This window comes from Culicoides brevitarsis, chromosome 1 (assembly GCF_036172545.1).
Source record: "Culicoides brevitarsis isolate CSIRO-B50_1 chromosome 1, AGI_CSIRO_Cbre_v1, whole genome shotgun sequence".
Classification (NCBI taxonomy): Eukaryota; Metazoa; Arthropoda; class Insecta; order Diptera; family Ceratopogonidae; genus Culicoides; species Culicoides brevitarsis.
Window position 1 is genome coordinate 25309518 of NC_087085.1, and position 24584 is coordinate 25334101.

The following is a 24584-nucleotide window of genomic DNA, read 5'->3' on the forward strand; positions in this document are numbered from 1 at the left end:
TTATTAGAAGGTAGTTGATTCTATTTCCAGAACAAATTTCGCACACAAAAAATGAGAAATTGTTTTTGTACAGATTCAAATCGTCTAATATTTTATTGTTGAAAAGGCATCCAGAGATGGCTTCCTTGAGGTACACCAAAAGGATAAGTTGAGGTACACAGGTAATACCACTTATTATTTTCCACCAGCTTGACCTTGATTTCCTTAAAGACGTAAATTGCAATTTCGAAGTAAACTGTCACCTAAAAACCGTGTTTACAACAGATGTTTACTGGATGATTAACTACTTCTCGAACGATCGTCTCGTGCGGTATTTAATTCACACTTTATTTTTTTGTGTCAACTCTCATGTTATCGGAAATTTTAATGCAGAAATTATCAAACGTTCACATGTATCAACAGGTTTCCATAGACGTCAATGAACTGACACAAATCTGTATAAATATCTTAGAAGTTAAATAAAAGTTTCATGATTTTTCCATTTTCTAGCAAATTCTCAGCAATTTTTTAACATTGTTGTGCCAAAAATTCACTTCGGCAACAAATATTTTGATCTTTTATGTCAGGCGCGCTGAAACAAAGAGACACAACACGATAATTTGTTGAACTTATTGATTAGCGATAATTAAGACGCTAATTTTCGCTGTTATGTTGTTGTTTTCCCCGCTTGCTGGCTTTGATTGGTACATGGCACAAACATTTCAAAGTCTTTTGTTACCACGTGTTGAAATTTTGTTTACTGTTTGCTTATAAAGTTAGTTGATGAAATGTTTTGAGGAGTTATTTTATAAATAAAAAAATAATCAGCAATGACGCAAAACTTGTTGTTACGCGTGCCTTTTTTGTTTTATTTGTCTTAAATATTTCATGGGCTTCATGGTAACCAAGTTTTTTCACAAAGTTTCTAAGAGAGAGCTGCATTTTAATAATAAAATTATGATAATCTGAAAATACACAAAGGAACCATCTTAATAAGTTTAATGAAAAATCAATATTATTAATATCGTAAATTAAGCGACTTGCAAAAAAGTTACTCGCAAAAATTTTATTTACTTACCTACGCCAAATATTTTTACGAAAAGTATATTATTTAATGTAAAAGTAAAAGATATGCTTTAAGCGCATTTAGAAATATTTTGTTCGGTTTTTTTTTGTAATGTAGGAAATAAAAAGTTTTAAAATATGTAAATTTTTGTAGTTTCTATTGCTACTAATTGATTTTAATTTAAAAAAATTTATGCATTTTTTAAATATTTATGACTATCACTAAAATTTAAAAAAAAAATCTTTGGAAATTTCGTAAAAAATATTTCAAAAATTTATATTTTAAAAATTATTAAAAAAATATTTTTAAAAAATTAAAAAAAAGGTAGTTGATGGACCTTAGTTTTGTTAAGCGTATTTTTTTTAAATTTGGACAATGTCATTTATAAAAATACCTTTTAATTAAAATCTTATTACTTTTATTCTTTCGCTAGACGAAGAAAGCAGTGAGAACAGAAAAAAATCTTATCGCTTGCGCCGTCATGTAAAAATTACAACCAATAAATTTTACTTTTGCACATACAAACAAGAACCGCGCGCGCGAGAGCAACAGATAAATTATAAAAGGCTACACGAAAATTACTTCGCAAAACAGTTCTAGTACCACCGCGATCTGATCTAATAAATAAAAAGACAAATATTCTTTGTCACACAAATTGAATTGTCTGATTGCATTGACACCTTCTTCTTCTTTTAATTGTGCGCTAATTTGTGAACATATCACACACACGGGAAAAACTCTGAGGCGTCTGTGTGCAAAATTTCGCGTACATCAACACTCACACACGAATTTTTAATGCAAACATTTGTCTAAATAATCAAATCATTCCAGATATTTAATGGTAAGACAAAGTACGTGTCCAAGTCATTTCTTCAAAAGTTGTTGAAAGAGTCAAAACTCTCCAAAAAAATTTTTTTCTTCATTTTTGACATAAAGTGAGTCCTATAAAAATATTCATTAATAATTCATCAAAAATAAATTAAAAGTGATTTACGAACAGTTTTCCTCATTGTGATGATGACACATTAGAACAAAAAAAAAAGGTAATAAATAATACGACCTTCGACACCACACTCAATTCGCAAAAAAAAAACACACACACGCCGATTTTCGCTACAATTCCGCCTCGTTATTTGTTGTATCACGGCAAAATCGGAGCCTTATGACCTTGTTTGCGTTATCAACAAACATTTGACAACAGTAGGTTACAACCGAGTTCAAAGTATCACGAAATGTCTTCTGTATTTACTGCGTGCAGTCAGGACACTCTAGTCGAGATTTCGCTACCATTACATGCAAGTCATTTGTTTTTCATTTTTCCAGTTCCTTGTTGTTAGTCTTCAAAGTACGTTGGCAGCAATAAAACAAAATTTGACTTTCTTACGAAAATCAGTGCATAAAGTAATAAAATAATTGACCTTAACCCTGACGCGACGTTTAAAAGTATTCGGTTACGGTGGAAAAAAAGGGAAATCATGGAAAAAATTTGGGTATGTGTCAATGAATTAACAGCGAAAACCGAAAAAATAACGAGCACGTTGCTAAGTGACAAAAGATGAATGAAAAAAATATTAAATATCATAAAAGTGGAGTGCTTTATAGGTTTTGTGGAGAAGAATAAACGCTAAAAAATGAAACATGAAAGTCAATTAAATTTTTTCGGTAAAAAATAAACGTTTTTAGGAGAGATTTTTCGTGCAAAATTAATTTAAAGACACTTTTTGTACATACATATATAATAAGCCTCTTTAAGCGTGCTAACAAAACCCATAAGAATATCCGGATTAAGAATTTCCTTGAATCTATTACATTTTTGTAAACATCTAGTCATGTATATTAACAACAAATAAAGAAAATGAAGGACGAATGTGATAAATCGTAAAATTTTAGTTTTTGACTACCTAAAATTAATTTTTAAAAATTTTTGTGAAGATCCTTTTTTCCTATCCGAATTTTTACCGCTTATCTGTCGAATTTTCTGTCGATAAAAAATTTTTATTCAATTTAATTTTCCCAAAAATGGCTCCTGTGCGATTTAACCTAATGACCCGTCAATGGCTTTACACGAACGTTATCTATTATTCTCTTTTGAACCGTACTCCCTGGACTATTATCAAAATATTTCGAAGCAAAAACACAGACGACAAACAAATTTTGCACCTGATGCTTTGTACTTGTTGTTAATTTGGATGGAAAGAAAAGCACATGCCTCAGAGGTTTTCTTAGAAGTCTGTTGCATTTCATTAGCATTTCAAAGAATATAAATACAAAGTTTCCGCTTTGTAGTAGCAGACACAATTTACTTTTCTGTGTCACTTTGCTCCGTTTTAATTTTTGCATTTAAAATATTCCTCTTTCTTTCTGTCTATGAAAAACAATTTATAATTGAGTTCGTGCTAAAAAACCATAAAATTCGTATTCTGTTTGTCTTGCATGCGTTTCTAACTGAAAATGCATTTTTGTGTCTTGTAAAACGAGCATTCAGTCAATTTGTTCTGAAGGTCGAATAAATTGATGAATTTGTCTCATAGCAAAGAAAAAATCAATAATACCCATAAAAACAAATGTTTTTCCTGTAAACACAAAATTTAATCCCATTTACACCACACACTGGATCAACTGCTGGATTGCATAACGTAATGTGGTCAAAACATCCGGTTTCGAGTGTTTGAACATGCCCGAAAGAGAAACATCAAATAATAATGACGATAAAATATTTTCTAAAAGAAACGTTCACATTGAACTTGAACTTGTCTAATGTCGGTTGTGAGCATTGTACGCGCACATTTTGTCTGTTAAATTGTTTGTGCAATACCGGCACATTAAACTACGATGATGATGCATCGTGCATTTGCTGCATTCATACGACATTATGACCGCAGTTGTACGAAAAAAACGAGATTGAAAAGCATTAGTTGAAATGATTAGCTTAACCGCATTTAAATGTGCTCGGTACATCAAATTTTCTACGATTTCCTTGGATTATTCGAAGCTTTTCGTGTATTTTCACTTTTTATAATTTTCTTCGATTTTATTCGAGCTTTTGTTCGATATTCACAAGACTTTCAACAAATATTTTAAAATTTTAAATTATTAAAAATTTCATAAATTTTAAAAAATGTAAGAAATTAAAATAATTTAATTTTTAAATATTTGAAACTTAAAACCCTTTCCACGTTTGTTTTTTAATCTATCGAGATTAAAAAAATTAAGATTAAAGATTTTGTAAAATTTGAAGTTTTTTCAATTTTTAAACTCTTTATTTAAAAAAAACGATGAATTCTAGGTTTTGAATCGAAAATGTCAATATACTTTAAAAAATCGCTAATTATGACATTTCGAAGTTCAGTGAAAATTTTCCACTAATTTCTAAAATGACACGACACGCGGACGGACGATCTCACGGGCTCAATACCACTTTCTTCAATATAAATTTCAAAATGCGGCAAAAATGTGCATTGTAAGAAAATAATTATAGGATCACGATCGTCTTCCTTACCCAAAATTTTCCACTCTGGCGTCATTGAGCAATTCATTGAGAAAAGTTTTTGGTTTGACAAAGGACATTATGCAACAACCAAGTGGATACATTCTTCGTGACGTTTCCTTCCTTGTGTGTGTCAACGAAACAATTTTGGCAGCGGTCCTATAAATGTTCAAACAAACGCAATTACATGTCGCTTATACATCAGAAAAAGTTTACATTTGTAGGAAAAGGCGACCAAAATATTTCCAAAAACTATCATTCTTGGATGCATGCCTAATTATTTATTATTATTGCATGTATGAGCATCGGAAGAGACGATAACTTGTAGATGTTCAATGAACCGATTGTATAAATATCGCGTATGTGTTGATGTACACATTTTATTACAAGAATTTAATTTATTTATTTTCTTGTGGGAAATTAGTTCATTTCATCAAAAAATGATTTAATTAGAAAAGTTTTTCGTACTTAACTGCACTGTAACAAATTTATTTCCGTTTTTTTTATTTTTTCCTCGAGTACCGCTAAAATTAGTAGTAGATGCACCTGTCACCGTTTTTTTTCAATGGTAATGACCCTCTGAGGTTACCGGAAATACTTGAAGGCAATTCTTACTCAATTTACATTTAAAAATCGCTTAATATCCTTAAATATGTCTTAAAATTTGTATAAAATGGGGTGTCGAGAGTACTTGAAGCTAGAAAAATTTGCATCATTGCATGACTGACATACATTTATAACGAAACGGAATGACAACGAAGTAGAGAAGCAGTAGAAATATATGACGCAACAGTTTTCCACATGCACACATAGTGATTGTTCATTGCGAATTTTCATGATCACACGGCCGTACGATACACATGTCGTACACGATTTCATACAAAGCCGAATGAAGTGCATGAAGAAAGTGCATACAGAAAGTTGTTAAAAGGAAAATTCTTTTAGTTGCATAATGTAAGCCAATAGTTATGGTCGTGAAAAGTCGTCTCAAGGTTTCGTTTTCTGTTATTTATTTTTTGAACGGGCAGCAAGCATGTCGTGTTTGCCGGAAATTTCGCGGAATAATTTAAAAAGTAACATTGCATTGTGAATATAATAAATTTTCAACGAGACTCTTGTCGCGCGACTGTACATTTGTAATGAAAGTAAATTTTAATGATAATTATCATAATTAACTCGTGTTTTTAGTATCAAAAAAATTCGCTTTTAAATAAGCAGGAATGCAAAAATTGCCTTTTAAAGGTCTTTTGTAATTAAATTAGAAACAACTGAGTGCAATAAAAGTGAGAAACCTTTTAAAGTTTTCAATAAAAAAAAAACAATATTTATACACAAAAAAAAAAAACAAAGGATAACATGAGACTTAAAAACAATTAAAAATGTTCGAGAAAATGTGCCAGTATCTCATTATTAATTGACGTTCGGTGAACACCGAAGATTTATTATTTTATAATTATCTCGACAATAAAAGAGCAACACAGAATAAACATTAGCGGTATAAAAATAAAATAAAAATGGTAAATATTTGTTTAATAAATCACATACAAGTGAGAATCGTGCTTAGGTATTCAACACTGTGATTTTAGTGTTACTTAAATATTTTATAATTTTTTATTATTCTCATAAATATTGATTTTTCAAGAAAAAACATTTTTATATGAATTTCCTTCGATGTTCTTTAAAAAGCGGAAAGTTTTAATTAAAATACCCAAGGATAATTTATAAAAGGTTTAAGGGTGATACAATTGTTGATAATATTTTTAGACCCCCAAAACAGTGGAAAAGGATATTGACAGCATCAAAGTATTTTTTTTAAATTTTATAAATCAAAGAGAGCAAAATTATACTAAAACGTCGTTTTCTTAGAACAAATTTACATTTATCAAAATTAAAATATGTAGGCAAACTTTGGAATTTTTCTCCAAAAATATTTAAAATTCTAAAAATTAAAGTGAAAAAAAATTATATTAGCTGGAAAAAACGTCTTTTTAGATAAAATTTTCATTTATCTAAAATAAATAGTCAAAGATCCCCCAAAAATATTCTTTTCCAAATCACCTAAAATATTTTTAAAATTTTTAAAAATTTGTGAAAATTTTGATTCTTAGAATTTCAAAAAAAATTTAGGAAAATTTCTTACTTGTGTCTTAAAAGTGTCTAAACTTTTAGAATTTTTAAAAATATAAGGAATGATATACCAAACAATTTGAACAAAACTTACTTAAAACTATAATTTAAAATCGTTTCATATTTTCTAGAGCTTTTAACTAAGCTTTTTATTATTAATTGAGTTGTCGCTTTAATGAAAACAGAAACTTTTACCTAACTAATTTACTTTAAAATACTAAAACAAGGTCTTTTTTTGTGGTTGTTTTTCACTTTTTCAGTGATTCTGTGAAAGTTTTATGATAAATATAACGAATTTTTCACATATTCCAATCAGTTTTGCTAATCTTCATTCAAAACTTTTGCTCAAACATTCAGTCTTTTATATTACGTTGAACACATGATAAAATATTTCCATAAAATACAAAAAATAACGATGCATATTCTTCATTCTTTACTCTGTGCTTGTCTGTCAGAGATTAGACTTTTTTACTCGAAGGATTTAAAAGTCATCGGATATGTGATAAATGAACCGTTTTCTCTCCTTTTTAGGCTGAAAGTCGTCGCTTGAAACCACCTCTTGCGGAATTCGAGCCATTTCTCCAGCAATCGCATAGTGACATCGCGTCCCACAACGAAACAGCACCAACAAAGCAAAACAACGAACACCATAGCAATAACAATATATCAAGTACAATTGATGAGGAGAAAACTCAATCAAGGATGACATACAAAACGGACGTTATCGGCGATATCTTGGGTCCTATCGGCAAATGGCAACTAAAAGCAATATTTCTCATCTATCTCACGAAAATTCCATCGTCATGGTATGTTATTTACTTAAATTTTTCTTAGTTTCTTGGTCATTTTTAGCGCATTTTGGAGAAAAAAATGTGATTTTGTCCTGGATTTGATGGTGTCAGGTCACGAGGTTTTACAAATTTTTATGTCAAGTGGTTTGAAAGTTTTTCAGGTCACGTGGTTTAAAGAGCTTTTAGGTCCCGTGGTTAAAACATTTATAAACCACGTGGTTAAAAATTATTTTTTCATACAACTTCAAAATATCGAAACTTTTTTCCGAAAAACAAATTTCAATATTATTTTATATTTATTTTGTTTATTAATAATTACAGGTTCATGGCATGTGTAATTTTCACCGCTCCCGCTCCAGAACACGGAGAAGTTTACTGCAAGCCTTCCACTAGTTCAGTTGCGATCGGTCCACACAATCACACGGATTGGATTAAAATTGCGCATCCAATGATCGAAGATCCGCACGACAAGGAATTCAAATTCGATTACTGCAACGTGTACAACGATGCTCACGAGCATGCCGAGCTATTTTTCAATGACACGGGAATGGAACATCACATTGAGCCGTGGCAGAAACCGCATGCCGGCGACAACATAATCCCATGCGAGAATTTTGAATATCGACCGGAATACGTTTCAGTGGTCACACAATTTGATTTGGTGTGTTCGAGAGACGTGATGATTGCGGTAACGCAATTTTTCCATCTGTTTGGCGTACTGTGGGGTGGAATTATTGCCACAAAACTCATGGAATTGTAAGAATTTTACTATTAATTATGAAAATGAACAACAATTTATATTTTTTTTTTCTAAATTTTAGCATAAGCCCGAAACGATTAATGCTTTTGGGAATGTTTGCACAAATATTTAGTGGTTGTCTGACTGGTTTAGTGAACAATTATTGGCTGCATGTCTTCTTCAGATGTACTTCGGCTATCTGTTGCGGGCAAATGTACACCGGTGGCCAAGTAATTTGTAAGTTTAAGCCTTTTTTTTGTAAATTTCTTATGAAATTTCCTTATTTTTAGTTACTGACATCACATCCGGCAAGTACAAAACATCGGCAATCGCTCTATTCGAACAATTCTGGAGCATCGGTCTCATTTTGCTTCCCGGTGTCGCTTATTACTGGAGTTCATGGACATATCTTTACATAGCGATTTCATGCCCGACTGTCATTCTGATTTATCTTTATCGTTGGATCCCGGACTCGCCACGTTGGCTTCTCAAAAATGGCATGATTGAAGAAGCTAAGGAAGTTTTAATCGAAGCTGCTGAATTCAATGGCACTCCAGACCGGATTCCAAAGGACTTGGATGTCTTATTACAAGCGGAAATGGAATGCGAGGCTCCACCACAACCCAGTTGGTTCTCAATTTGGGAAAATAAACGCACAACCATCAATTTAATTTGTTGTCATATCGGATGGTCCATTTATATTATGGTCTATTATGCGTGGTTGCTGAATATCCGGGTTTATGGACGACAATATTTGGAAGTAAATACAGTGGTTGCGGCAATTTCCGAACTAATAGGCGTCTTTTCCGGATATTACTTTATCATGTGCACAACTCGGAAATGGATGTGGACCAGTTTATTCAATATGGTTGGCGGATTAGTCGGTTATTCGATTTGGTTTTTGCCGCCAGAGAGTAAGTTTTGGTTAAATTTTCTTCATTACATTTAATTAAAATATTTTTTCTCAACAGTTAAAGGTCCAGAAAAAGTCGCACTGCAAATGTGCACATCGATGGTGGCTAAAATTGCAGTTTCCAGCACTTTGTGCCTACTCACGACATGTACACAGGAACTTGTGCCGCCAGAAAAACGAAAAGTTCTCGGATATTGGAGTACAGTGTGGGCACGAACTTGGCTACTCGGAGCTCCATTTATCGGAGCGTTAGGCTATTTCTACGGGAAATTTATTCCACAAACGATTCTCGCTACAATGACCTTCATGGGAGGCGTCATTACGAGTTATATCGAGATTCCACGCACACATCCAAAGAAATGCAAAACCAACGAGGCAAAATATCCGGCTGAGCTGAGTCCCGAAATTTTTACGGTCAAGTTGTGACGGTTAATGTGTAGGACGAAATCCTACACCGTCACAGACCCCAAAACGAATAACATGAAGGGGAGTTTGTCTTTTCCTTGATTATTGCTAAACAAACGAATTACTATATCGAAAAAAACCTAGTTGCTCAATTCTAGTCTATATACTGTTATGTACTGTTATCATGTGCAATTGATTATAGCTTTAAGTTTTAAGTACATTCCACAATCAAAGTTTATTTATTTTTTGAGATACTTAACTGCGAAACCTACGAAAGAAATTGAATTGTGATCAAAGAATGAGAAAATATTTACTATAATGAGAGCAATTTACTTATTGTTACAGATTATATCAAAAAAGATGTAAATAAATACAAATGTTAATTAAAAGCAGATTGAGACATGTGTTTGTAATTTAGAAAAAATATGCGGAAACATTGTAAGTAAATGTCACGAGAGGCTCATTTAGATTAAAATCAAATAAGCGTTTTTTACTAAAAAATTTTTAGTGAATTTTTCAGTCAGAGAAAAGAAATTTTTTTATATTTTTCTTCTAAAAATTATATTTTTTTCTTTGTTGAGATTTTTAAAAAAATAGTAGAAAAAAATTAAAGTTTTTCTCAACAGGTTTTTTATAAATTTTATCTGATTTAATTTTCATTCAAATTAGTTTGACAAAAATGATTTATGAAGCAAAGTTAGGAAAATTTTGAATTTTAATTTGAATTAATAATTCTTAATTACTCATAAATGTTCAAAATTCACAAATTTTAAATTCATTCATCAATTTTAGGTTTAGAGAATTATAATTTAAGTTTGGAAAAATTAATTTGGTCCTAGGGAAAAAATAAACTTTTCATCACTGGTCGAGTAAAAGTAGAAAAATTGGCGCAAAACGTGAAAACCTTAAATTCTACAATCTACCAGTCGTTTCCATTTTAAAAAATCGTCATGTCTGCTAATTCAACCAATTCGCCTTCATGCTAATTCACTTCATTTATCACTTCCATTCGTCTCAGATGGATTTGATGAGGAGTAGCAAATTGCAAAGGGTAAACAAGACATTAAATTTGGAATTTTACACAAAAAAATGTTAAAAATTAGGAGTAAATACAATCTAATAAGGAATTGTTGTAATATAACAAGCATCGCAAATCCCGTGTATTCCGATCGTGAGAGTTGCACAAAGAGTCATGCTAATGATGTTCCAAAAAAAGGTGATTTTTTTCTAAATTTTCCAGGTAGTCCTATTGAGGTTAAAACTCCAACTTTTATTTTGTTTTAGAATTCGTGAACTTCGACTGGATGAATCGACAGAGACGTGATGAAGCGAGAAGGAGTGTTTTGGTGCAAGTCAATTCAGAAAAGTCGTTCGATGAGTTACAACTATATTGTAATCCGATAGCGAAAATCCGGTCCGCTCATCATTACACAGTCGCTCAAGACTCGCATTACATCCTGCTGGAGCTCGAGAGTGCCAAAGAAGCAGATGCCTTACTGGATAGTTGTGTTTACAATGATGATTCAATAAAGCAGGGAATCCCCACAAAAAGCCATTTTCTGTGGTTTCGCACTGGACCAACACCAAAATTACAGCCAGAAAAGCCAGTACCACTTACATCATTGAATGGCAATAAACTTGTGGACGCGGAACTGCCAAATTTCCTCGCGGCGGCCGAGAATGTGGAAGAACAAATGAATATCGTGTATGAATCGACAAAAGTGACAGACTTGGGGATGCGAACACGATATTTGGCGGCACAGCAAATAATGAGCAGCGTTGAGGGAATGTTTCCGCATGCCATTGCTCATCCGTTTGGCTCTTCGGTGAATGGATTTGGGAAAGTCGGATGTGATTTGGACCTGGTGTTGGAACTTAAGCCAGAAAATGACAAAACAGATTCAGAATCCCGACTGGTTTTTCACACAAAATCAAATTCGTACACAGTGAGAACGCAATTGTCCAGCATAAGTGATATTTTGCAATCCATTCTGCCGGGTGTCCATAATGTGCGTCGAATTTTGCAAGCGCGCGTCCCTATTGTGAAGTACAAACACGAATATCTCGACTTGGAAGTGGATTTATCGATGAACAATCTCACGGGCGCTTACATGTCAGAGCTTTTGTACATGTTCGGAGAGATGGATCAGCGAGTTCGTCCTCTAGTCTTTTGCATTCGTCGATGGGCCAAATCTGCAGGTCTTACGAATCCCCAGGCACCCGGTCGATGGATAACGAATTTCTCACTAACGATGCTCGTGATATTTTTTCTGCAATCACACAAAAATCCCGTTCTGCCATCCATAAATTACCTAAAAACGAATGCACGACCATGCGACACCCGAATTACCGAAAACATCAACTGCACATTTTTACGGGACTTGAATTTAATGAAATTCAAAACGAACAATTCGCAGTCCATCGAAGATTTATTGCTAGATTTTTTCCAGTTTTATTCCACTTTTGACTTTAGTAAACGCGGAATTTCGCTGACCGAAGGTGAAGACATCACCAAACCCGACCATTCAGCGATGCACATCGTGAATCCACTCGAACCCGAATTAAATATCAGTAAAAATGTCTCTCTGGAGGAGATGGGACGATTCTGCATCGAGTGTCGGAATGCTGTATGGATTCTTGAATCGGATCAGGAACGAGAGATGAAAAAGGGGCCCGTTCAACCATGGGGTCTAATGAAATTATTTAAACTAAACCAATCAGTGAATCAACCGAAAATATTTATTCAACCTAGATTGGTCCAAATTGCAGATCTCTTCGAAGAGGAAGAAAACGTTCCTTATGTTCGGAGGAACTACAAAAATGAGACTACGAGGAAAACGATAGAAGAAATCAAGAAGAAAAATAAAAAAGATTTGACTGAAATAGGAAAAAGATTCAATCAACCGCGACAAAGATAGCAAAACGAAGAAAATGAGTTAGAATAATTTAATAAACAAATAAACAGTAATAAATATTTTTTTTTTCATTTATTTTGAAAGGAAGCGTAAATAAGCAATGTTGAATAGATTTATTTTCAATCAATCAATTTTCTAAAAATATATTTTAATCAAAATAAGACCAGATCGACAAATCTGTTTTTTTAACTTGATATTTTTTAATTCAATTACCTATTTTAATATGTTTTCAAAAAAAAATTTTTGACATATTTTTCAATTTTTGTATAATTTTTTTTCGAGTTGAAATTTTGAATTTTTTTTTCTAAAAATAATTTTCATAAAATAGTAACTAAACTTATTTTTCAAATTTTTATGAAATTAAATATTATTTTTTTAATTTTTTATGTACTGGGGAACAACAAAAATATTGAATTTATTGAATATTGAAAATCAAATCTTGAAGTCTGAATTTTTTGAATTCATGCATTTATCGCGACTGCTTGAACTTTATGCAAACCAATGTGCAAGATACCATTTCTCGCTAACAACGTTCTGGCTGATGCCTCATCGACAGCTACTCTGTACATGACGTAATTATTTTCCTCAATTTCAATTTTGTCGACTTTCCATTGATTCACTTGGATGCCCTTATTTTGCGTTTGAATTCTTTTCAGAAATTGATTTTGATTCAAATGCTTTTCACTTCGTCTCTTTTTAAGGGAAATCTTGAAATATTTTGCACCTAAATCAAACTCTGACAACGATTTTAGTGTTGCATTTTCCCAAGGACGAATTTTCCCCATGATGCTCGTCAACCAGGCTTGTGTTTCTTCATCGCAGCACACCACTCGCAAAACGCCATTACTACGACAACAAGTCTCGAACTGCGGACAAATTGAAGTTTCTTCCATGTTATCAATGAAGGAGAGAAATGTCTCTTCAATCAGGTCCATTTCATGCTCCGTAAGAATTTCCAAGGGATAATGAGCATTACTGATGTTGACAACGAAGACTTTCGACTCTGCTTCTATTTTATTACGAGTTTTCTTGTCAGGAACCTTGATTCCTTCTTCTTTGAATATTTTTTCTTGTTGAGAAGCAATTTCCTCGGAATTTTTCGCCATTTCTTTTGGCAAGTCTCTATTTGCGTCAGACTCCATAAGTAACACAGTATTTGATCGATTGAAAGCGTTCACAGCATTTAACGAAGCTTGATGTTTCTTTGTAATTTTTCTACTGTTCATTACTTATGCATGACTCTTATGAAAGAGCAAAAAAATAAATTGTAATCCTTGTTCGCAGCTCTTAGCTCGACGACGATTAGAACACAAAGAAACAAAGAAAAGTATTAATTTTTGTGCTCATTAACGTTTTATATGCAAGTTCTCAGTTTTTCTCAGTTTTTTACAGTTTCTTCTGGTTTTTCGCAGTTTTGCTCAGTTTTTTTTACAGAAATCATACCCCGTATGCGCTTGTTTGTAAATGAATGCAAAAATATGCGTTTTTACTTTGCTCCTTCATTTTCTCCTTTTGTGAATAAGCAATGCATGAAAAATTTAATTTCATCATGTAACGATTGTTGCATGAATTTTTAAGAGGTAAAATCTAGGTCAGTTATTTTTCCCGCTACAAAATTATTTATAAAAATAGGAGAGAAAGGTCAGAATCAACATTAACATGCAACAAACGCATGAGAATCCATGACTAGCAATTTAAAATAATAAAACAAGAGAGGGTTGATTGTTTTTACAAAATTTCATTCGTTTCATAAATAAATGAAATTCAATTTGGGAATATTGTTTTATGACTTTTTTTCTAAGAGTTCTTCTATTTTGTCCATATGATAACAAAATATTTTTTTAGAAAAGAAAACTTTATTACTGAAGTTAAATTTAAATTTATGACTTTCATGCTTTTCTCATATTATTTTACTATGGATACAACTTGTCTTTTCCCACAAGATTCAAAGAGAAAACAAAAGCAAATCATTTTGTTCTTTGTACGTATTTTTATTTATTTAATATTAAATTGGCTCTCCAAACTAAAAAAAAAACATGAAAACCAGAATTTACCTGTCTCACAAATTGAATTACATACTCCATAACATACTTAAATGCCAATCAATGTATGTTACCTTTGTCCTTTATAAATTGCTAAATTTTGTTAAAATGTGGAGCAATGACTTGGTGACTTTTTAAACAAAAAAAAAAAATATATATATATACATATATATATTTTAAAAGTTTAAACTAAAAATAAAAAATAAATTTTGTAATTTCAAAAATACTAAAATAAAAAATTCAACTGTTAAAACAAATTAAAAAAAAAAACTAAAAAAAAATAAAATAAAAAAAGATATTAAGAAATTTTCAACGTCTTAAATAAGTTTTATATTTCTAAAAAGCAAAATCCTAAAATAATAAAAAAATATCAAAGACAGTAGGCGTCGTGAGATTTCATGCTATGCGTTTCTGATGTCTAAACAATCATTTTTCTCCATAGAACGTATTCTCGGAAATGCACTGTTTTATGACAGACAGCTTAGAACACGTATTTATCGAAAAACACAGTATGAGAATTTTAAATAAAAAAATATGAGCGCCTTTTCAAGACAAGTGTAAAATGCTCAAGTCAGGTAGACTCATTACTCAAAAAAAAAGTCCGGTAATTGGATAAAATGTCGCACATCAAACAACACTGAATAAAGTTTTTCCAACCTTGCATGTGTCAATTTTGCCGTAAGCAATTTGCTTCTGGGAAAAACGAAAGCAATAAATTTCATTAAAAAATAACAACAAGGGAGGTTTGATGTTGCCGAACCGAAAAAATAAACTGCGTTTCCACTAGATGATAACACCATCAATAATAACACGAATAATGAGCAAGAGAAACGGGAATCACGTGTTTACACTTTGCTGTTTCATTTTATTTTATGATAAACAACAACAGCAAATATTGAATGTCTGTTAAGTTCCAATTACATTTTTGTTTTCTCCCTTTTGAACCAGTATTCGATGGAATTACTCAATTTTCCTTCAAGACATTTTATTACAAAATTGTTGAAAAAAGAATTTCCGAGGAATTTCCGATGTGGCGTTACGTTATGTTGCTATGTGAGAGACGAGAAAAGTTTCCTAATTGAAAAAAAAATTCAAAGTTTAAAGCCAGTTTTCGATGATTATTTACAACATTTACATCGACACAAACTTCCAGACAAGAGTTTTGCGTCATCTCCTCGAATTTCGCAAATAATTTGCTACATAATTAGATTTTGATCTTAAATAAACTCTGACGTTAACTCACAAAAAGTCACATCATCATCAACAATTTTGGTGCGAGAAAATCAAATTAACAGACACAATTATTGAATAGCAACGTTCGTTACTTTCGCGTCTTTTGAAAAGCATTTTGTGATATTTTTGGGTATTCTGCTTTTTTCTTCCTTCGTGTGTTCTGTCGTCAAAAAAAAATCATAACGCTCATTTATTGAAGTGCTATGAAATATCACGAAAAGCCAATTTTGTCGAAATATTCTTCAAACAAAGGAAGGTTAATTTGATTGAAGACCACTCAAAAGGAACATTGTTAAAAATTAATTGAATTCTCGCGTTCAAGCGATGCTTCTCATCGGAAAAAAATGCAAGATACGTCATGCCAGGAATAATTGAAACCACTGATGTCAGTTTTCATAATTACCTCTCGTGACAATTGTTTTTGAAAGCTTATCAGTACCACTGATTTTAAGGATATAATTGAGTCTAACAAACCGTAACACGTTTTAGTTGGATGCAATATTGCTTGCGGCGATGAATACAAACACGAGGAGATGACGTCAAATGGTACAGATGAGGACGTGGTCGTCATAGTCAATTAAAGGTGCACTAACAGGTGAGAAGAATTTGAACGAAAAACATTTTTGTGATGACGTTAGTATTGATGTTGATGACCTTTTATTTTTTTCTGTAAAAAATTCGCAAGAATTAATTTAATTTATTTGGATACTTTTAAAGTATTTTTTAGATTAAAGCAAAAATTTATAACAAATTGTTACGAGATACAATCTGAAAGTATAACAATTATCCAGTTAACATGATTATTCACGTATGTTCATGCTTTAAATGTCACAAAACTCAAATGGTATCCTGATCATAATGAAAGCACGTACCATTAATAACACGGTTCAATTGTTCCTCAACTACACAATAATGCAATGTGTAGCAAAAACAGACAAACACACCCAATTTTAACCATTTTCACATGTTCTAAAATAATATCACTGCTCTTTTGTTTGTTGTTATTGTAGCACCGTAACGAACGAATAAAGTAGCCTGACGACTGGAAGTGGATGACACAGTTGTCTCTTGGTGGAAATTCACCTTACTCTCTCTCGTTTTTCACTGGCAAGTAAAACATTTCCAGTACTTTCTCTTGTTTTTGTAATTTTAATACGTCATCAAATACACGTGCCAGGCAGACAATGAGACACACGTAGTGGGAGAAAATTGGAAAATTTCCCACGGTTATTACTCTTTATTGATGATGTCGTTAAATTTTAGGAGATTTTAAGCGAATTTCTATAGTACCCTGGAAATGAAAGATTAAAATCGATTAGTGTTGTGTTTAAAGGATGGTTACACATTGTTTTTCATCGTTAAAATTATCTTATAGTACTTAACTATGTGTGTACGAAAATGTTGAACAATTGTTTTCACATTATTCACATGTGTATCGTGATAATGTGTTTTTGTATTGAAATTACATTTTATTACATTATGCATTTATTAATTAACATAAATTGATTTTGTGGTGATTTTAATTATTTTCGATGATGATCGAGTGTTTCACTAAAAATAGACATCGTAACATGAACATCAGCAAACATTCTGATAAAATAATTTTAATTAGTGGGAATGAAAAAACATGATTAGGCAAGTACAATTCCAAAAAATGTTTCATTTTTGGCCTAAAAAAATTAGGAGGTGAAATGAATAATTAGTGAGATTATAATGATTTTTAAACAACTTTTGGACGAATTTTTGTAACTAGGTAATATAGTTTTAAAAAATTAATAACAATTTAGAATTTTTTTAAAGTTTTTATAATTTATAAACTTAAAATTAGATTTGTTCCATTTTTTTGTACCTTGCTAATATTTACCCTGTTAGGTTTTTCAATTAAGTTAGTAATATATAAGTTAGAAACACTTACCATGGTATACTATGGTATTGTTTCAAGTTGACTTTAACAATGGTAAAACCATGATAATAGTATACAAAGTAGCATTGTTAATATTTTACCTTAAGCGGATCATACCCTACATTTGCCGCGTAATCATCTCAGATATTGGACGTGTTTTAAACCCGAATTCGAAAAAATCAAAATTTTAAAGCGCAAAATTTAAAGTAAGTGAATATTCCTAAGTGAAGTGTATTAATTAATTACTAATATTTACGTAATAAGAGTTAAAAAGTGAAATAAAATAAAAAACGGCATAAATTAAGATTTAATATCGTGCATTTTTTTTTGTAAAAAATTCTCACTTTGTCTGTAATACATGAGTGTATCTCAAACGCGTCAAAGGAGAATTGATATCGTTTCATTTACGAGTATATACAACATTGATGAGTTAATGCGAATTAGTTAAAACCTTAAAAAAACGATAAAATTTAAGAAAACATGAATTTCAAACAATTTTCGTATGTTTGATTGAAAACTTAAATGACTATTACTCCATTATCTTAGAAAGAGGTAATGTGAAACATTTTTTGAAGTTGTATGTGCCTTATATTTTCCTTTGTTCAATTAAGAGTGTTCCTTTAAAATTTTATTTATATGTTTTTTTGAAATTTCTTTTTAGCTTGGAAAATTGATGCTTTAATTTTGTAAAATTTATTTCGATTTCGGAAAGAATATATTTTCCTACTTTGTAGGTACTTTAATTAATTAATTTTAATCATAATCTAATATAATTCTCTAATGTAATTAAAGACTTAAATATAATATGCAGGATTATCATAAATTTTATACCTAAATTCAAGTATTACGTCAACCATATCAATATTTGTTCCATTTTTTAGTAAGTATTTAATTTTGGATATAAAAATTTTATTATTTATGCTAAAATAATTTTTTAGGTTCACGAGATACGATAAAATTACAGCAACTATCAATGGTTTTCCAGTGTATAAAGCTATATATTTTGCGGAACATAATTTGATCAGTTCTATTTCTGTTAAATGCAACAGAATAAACGTTTGGTTACTTTAATTATCTGAAAACCCGGATTACCTAGGATTACAAATCAAATTTATTTAATTACCTGTAAGCAAAGGAAACACAGAAAATGGACCTTTTGATACAGATTTGTAAACATCTCAATTTTGGATACAAAGTAAGAAATTTTGCTAGACATTTCTCATATATAAAGCTCGTAATATCTTTTTCTCTTCTGTTGCTAGGAGAATTTTCTTGTTCTGCTAATAAATGGGAAATAAATATTGCATTTCACCACATGCAATCAGTGTTTTGCTAAAGGACTTTAAAAGCAATTGCCTGTGTGAGGTCTCACATAATCCTTGTTTTGCAGACCATTTATTTTAACATGTCATACACACGCACAGTTTATGATATATGAATGTCCATTCATTCCCATCATAAGCTCAATTTACACAGCACGTGACTTTTGATGGAAACTGATTCAAGGATGAACGTATTCCCATCGACCTACCATAAATGTAAGATTAAACAGCACATCAATCTTGTAAGTATGTAGTGTCATGTCACCCTAAACGAACAAAGTAGAAGATTGTTCATCATTTCCTCAAAGTTTCCTTTTCCTTGTAAATTTATGGAAATCCAGCTAATTTAATTCAATCAAGTTTTCGTAGCTCGTCTTATTCGCATTTATTTCTACCAGATTTACTCTGAATATTTGTGGTATAATGTACACGGGAAGGGATGAAAGGTTATGTGATGCTTGTTACTTTGTTGCCAATTTTAGGTATGTTTTTGTCACTTTTAATTAGCAGAGGTATGTGATAATAATTTGATTTAGGAGCGAATCAAGCAACTGTGTCTTTCGAAAGATGAACAATTTTTGTTATGAACTTAAAAAAAATTCGGAAGACCCGAAAAATTTGGCAAATCATAAAACTGTACAGAAAAATATAAATTAAATTAAAGTTCAAAAAGTTTTTAAAGTTTAAAAATTACATATTTTTAGCTAAATTAAAAAAAAAACGTTTACAAAAAAATTAAGGATCCAACTGGTAAACTTTATATTTTAATCAACCAGACTGATCCAACTTTGGGTCTCATGTACACAACATTTAACGACGACAGCGATCGCACACATTAATATAACTAATACACTTACACAATTGCCGGCAATGATCAACGAACTATAACAAAACAGAATAAAAGATACTCAAGCATGTGTGAAATTCAACATGTGTGCCCGTTATTCGTTCATTTCAGTCATCGTGGTTGTATGTGTATTGTGTATGACGTGTATTAATTGTGTTGGTTTATAAAATAATAATATCTGCTAACAATAAATGAATACAAAATGATCAGTTTTTTTATTAGGTTGAAAAATATTAAAGATAAATGCACAAAATATTATTTTTCAAAATTCATTTAATTTTTTTAAATATTAATTTTATTTATTAATCTCTATTTTTTTAATTTTTTCAGTATCGGAGTCCGATCAATGGTCAACCTACTGTCTCGATCACACAAATACAAACGCAAAATCATGCCATACCAATAAAAACACATGAAAAAAATAATCAACTTGGTGAACAGTCAACTACATCACGATTTTCAAAACAGTACGAAGAAAGTAACGGGATCAATAAGACTTTAAAATTAAAATTAAAGTCTCAGCAATATTTTATTTAATTAATTGAAAGGTGCAAAATTATCTGACGGATTACTCCACATAAAAAAAAATTCAATCAAAGTAAGCATATAATTAATTCAGTTTTTAATTGACTAAGAAAACTTGAACTTTGGCACATTTAATTCTTAACATTGTAAGACGAATACAACGTCATCGTCTAAAATATTCAAGTTCAAGACGTGAAAAATAAAATTACTTTCTAAAAACGATTCAAATCTGCGGTGTGTAATGCAATACAATGCAAAAATTAAATGCACTTCCTAGCATATTTTACTTTCATTTATTAGGAACTCATTTATTTTTGTTTATCGCACGACAACGCATGTCAAAAACACGTATTGGCTGACTGTGTAAATAAATTAAAAGGTGTTGAGCTCCTAAATTTGCACATTAGGAAGGGAATTTCGTGTAAAAATCTGTAATTATTGTTTATTTTTCTTTCATACACTTCCTAAATATGCCACGTAAGTCTTCTTCGTTTACTGCTGTTTCTCATGTTCATTCACAACACATCGCCTTTGGCGTATGAATCACATACTCGTTTTTTTTAAATATTTTGTGTCGTAAAGACATATAAGGTACTCAAATCGCAAAGTGATATTTTTTAAATCTTTAATGATAGTTAAAGTTTATTATCTTTGGAAATGTTGTGAATGTCTCCTTATTGACGCTTAATCATTTCTTTTGAATGACAGACAGGCCGGATTTATTTTTTTTTCGTTCGAAGCAGACAGATATGTTTTTTTTGCTTTATTCAGTGTCGAAATATTTCGCCACTAAAATATGGTTATTGTAATTCGCAGAAATTTGCTGTGAATATGAAAATTATTCATTTCTAATGAAAAATATTTTTTTCGATGATTTTTTTAAAAATATTTCAAAATAACAAAATAAGGAACAAACTTAAAAAATTATTTATTTTTCAAAAAATTATTTAATTTTTCAATTTTTTTTTCAATTATTTATTTTTCAAAAAAAAAAAAAAAAATAATTTTTTAAAAATTATTTGATGATAAGTTATGCTAAATTATTTTATAAGAAATATTTCTCATTGGTTATAAAGAATATGATCTTCAAAATTTTAGTTTGAGAGTTTAACGAACGATATTCCTTATCTTTTTTGCTGTACAAAAACTTCTATTGAGTTTTTCAACATTAAAAAATGTAGATAAGCCGCGTAAAGATAAGGAATTATTATAAAAAAATTAAAATTCAACAAACAGACTTATGCATCTAAAAAAATGATGTGGCGTTATTTTGTAATCAATTTAAAAAAAAAATTATTTTGCTTTGTTGTCAGACGACAATGCTTGCACGTCGAAAGTTGCATAACAATAATACGTATTTTTCTTATCGATAATTGCCAAATAATTGAAAGTTAAGAGACAAGTAAGTGAAGCAGGTCAAAAGCCAATCAAAATGAGGTCAATGATGCACGATGACTTACCCACTAATTATTGTGAATTATTTTTGCAGATGAACTTCGTACTGATCGCATCTACACTATTGTTATGCCTGTCAAGTCAGGTAATTGCCGAGGACCAATTAAAAGTTGATGTTCTCTCTACGCCAGAACATTGCGAGGCAAAATCCAAAAATGGTGACCTGCTAACGATGCACTACACCGGCACACTTACCGATGGCAAGAAATTCGACTCGAGGTAAGTTTTGAAGAACAATGGCGATGCACTTTGAATGCAAAATGCAAATTAGTGACAAAAATTAACTAACGAGCAATGAATGGGGACATGAAAAGTAAAAATTTTGAAGCACTTTCACCGCATTCATTATTATTTCTCAATCATCGAACGCGCGCGACGAGCCAATTACCTTTTGTAAAGCAAGTGTATGGTGAAAAAATTTTAAAAAAATGAAGTGCATTTAACAAGTGAAAGGAACTTGCGTGCGCTTCTTGCAACAAACCAGTTATATAACGCGATTTGTCGATGAATCGATGATGATCATGATGTTAGCTAACAATTTAATTGTAATATTTTTCCAGCTTGGACCGCGATCAACCATTCTCCTTCCAATTGGGCAGCGGTCAAGTCATCAAGGGATGGGACGAGGGTCTTGTTGACATGTGCGTCGGTGAAAAACGTAAACTCACAATCCCACCACACCTCGGCTATGGCGATCGTGGAGCTGGAAATGTCATTCCCGGAGGTGCCACTTTGATCTTTGAAGTTGAATTGATCAATATCGGAGACGCTGCTGCAGCACCAACCACAAATGTCTTCAAAGAGATCGACGAGAACCAAGATAAACAACTTAGTCGTGAAGAGGTAATTAGTTATGTATGTAAGATCGTTCACAAATTCATTTTGTTTTTTTAAATGGTCTTTGGCACTTTTCATTACTTGTGTTGTTTCTCATACCTTTCCTCTTTTTTTCTTAAATTTACGTGAAATTCTTCACAATTAACTTTTCATTTTTTCCCCCACAGGTCAGTGAATACTTGAAAAAGCAAATGAACACCGATGGACAATCCGCTGACGATCTCAAAAACTTGATGAAAGAAAACGACAAATTAGTCGAGGAAATTTTCCAACATGAAGACAAAGATAAGAACGGATTTATCTCACACGATGAGTTTTCCGGACCAAAACACGACGAATTGTAAAAAAAGCTTCCTTCTAGACTTTCTTCCTTACACAATAACTCATTAGGGACTTAATCTCGAACTCTCGTGCAAATAAAATCACAACAGAACAATTGTTAACACTCCAAGTCAGTTTTTAACTTACAAGAAGTAATATTGTGAAAAAATAATAAGTTGTTATTATAGTATATATGATATTTATATATATGTTTAGTACTTTATAAATTAATAAAAAGAGACTTTTCATATAAAAATAATTTGTTATTTGCCGAAAATGCATTTTGTGTGTGCCGAACTTATTTTTTCATTTGGTAATTTAATATTTATTTAATATACACAAAATATTTCACTTAAAATAATTGTAAAAATTAAAATGCGCCGTAAGTATACTTCATATCGCTCATTTTCATCTTTAGTGGATTTAGAGATGGTAATCATGTGTGTTGTGCATCACGAGCTCCAATTTCATTTATTTATCATGTTACCCTCATCATTTTATTATTTATTTAATTTTTTTATTTTATAGCTTTATCATAAAAGTATCAATAATTAATACTCTACGGACGAAAAACGGGTGAAATTTTGCAAGCATAGGTAAATCTAAACAAAATATTGATTAATTTTAATAGATTAACTAATGTGTGAACCAAGCTTATGAACGCTTTATATAGTTACTGAAATGCTTAATTTTGTTATATCTGTGGGTTCGTCGTCGTAAATGGAACATTTAATCACATTTAAAAACTAAATCATTTATTAAAAATTAATTTGGTTTATTTTTTTGATTGAGTGCAATTAATCGTGATGTAAGATAGTGACGTTTCCTCAAGATAACGTCATAATTTTTGTTCAGATTTTGTCCAAAGCATGCTTTTACAACCAAACCAAAGGTCAACAGACCCGAAAAGTTAATCCCTTCTAGAGAAACTGTTTATCTGATCTCCTTAGAAGGTATGCTTAGTCCCTAAAAAGGTAATTTTGTTTGATTTCTCAGAAAATAATAATATAAAACTATTAAGGAATTAAATTGACTTCTTAAACTTTTAGACTTAATCACATTAACCTCCTCAAGATATTCCAACTTGATTACCTACTCGAAAGGGAATCAAGTTGATACCTTAAGGGATCAATCTCACCCATTTTTTATAATCAGTATATATTTAGAACAAAAAAAATACAACAAAATTTTTGATCGGATTTGAATAAAATTTAGAAATTTCTTTTACTCCATTTACGTTAGATTAGGCATCACGATGATAATAACAATTTGTTGATCCGATTTCAACAAGATTTTTTAAATTTTGTATATTCTTTGTACTTTGCTATTTTCCTACTTCGCTATTATCTCTCTTCTTATCCTTTCTTCAAAGCTTTCATAATTTTTGTAAATTTCGTAGTAACGAAACATGTCACACAGCGCCAACAAAGTACATAAGGCAAACCGTTTTACGATATGCGCACTTTTTACTATAATTCTATTTAAACACCAACACAGTATTTATTGGGCACGCGACTCGTTTCTCCAAAGTCTTGTAACTTTTGTTATGCCTCGTCCTAAAAGTACACACAAAGATGTTACAACTTGTTGTATTTCTATCCTGATTCCGAATGAAAGTTTGCTCTGTACTACGAGGGTGATTTTCCGCCGGAAAATTTTCGTGCACGCACACAACGA

The 24584-nt window shown here is 31.2% G+C and overlaps 3 protein-coding genes across 6 annotated transcripts; all 3 read left to right on the forward strand.

Annotated features, from left to right (window-relative positions):
* The first annotated feature begins 1703 nt into the window (after positions 1–1703).
* Positions 1704–9847, forward strand: LOC134830550 (organic cation transporter-like protein). 3 transcript variants are annotated; one of them, XM_063844080.1, is made up of 6 exons: positions 1704–1896; positions 7191–7465; positions 7772–8206; positions 8272–8426; positions 8480–9103; positions 9161–9847. In XM_063844080.1, exons 2-6 carry the CDS (start codon positions 7362–7364, stop codon positions 9526–9528), a joined length of 1686 nt encoding a protein of 561 aa, XP_063700150.1. In that variant the 5' UTR covers positions 1704–1896; positions 7191–7361; the 3' UTR covers positions 9529–9847. The 3 variants fall into 3 exon arrangements, with proteins under 3 accessions (XP_063700150.1, XP_063700141.1, XP_063700158.1); XM_063844071.1 differs by having other exon boundaries at positions 1704–1886; XM_063844088.1 differs by lacking the exon at positions 1704–1896 and adding an exon at positions 2037–2088.
* Positions 9848–10548: 701 nt separating this feature from the next.
* LOC134836894 (poly(A) RNA polymerase, mitochondrial) lies at positions 10549–12505 on the forward strand. Its single transcript, XM_063852166.1, has 2 exons — positions 10549–10723; positions 10792–12505. Exons 1-2 carry the CDS (start codon positions 10597–10599, stop codon positions 12423–12425), a joined length of 1761 nt encoding a protein of 586 aa, XP_063708236.1. The 5' UTR covers positions 10549–10596; the 3' UTR covers positions 12426–12505.
* Positions 12506–20226: 7721 nt separating this feature from the next.
* LOC134828466 (FK506-binding protein 2) lies at positions 20227–23177 on the forward strand. Of its 2 annotated transcripts, none has more exons than XM_063841448.1 (4): positions 20227–20367; positions 21784–21968; positions 22310–22604; positions 22754–23177. In XM_063841448.1, exons 2-4 carry the CDS (start codon positions 21784–21786, stop codon positions 22928–22930), a joined length of 657 nt encoding a protein of 218 aa, XP_063697518.1. In that variant the 5' UTR covers positions 20227–20367; the 3' UTR covers positions 22931–23177. The 2 variants fall into 2 exon arrangements, with proteins under 2 accessions (XP_063697518.1, XP_063697526.1); XM_063841456.1 differs by having other exon boundaries at positions 22310–22592; positions 22754–23176.
* Positions 23178–24584: the final 1407 nt, after the last annotated feature.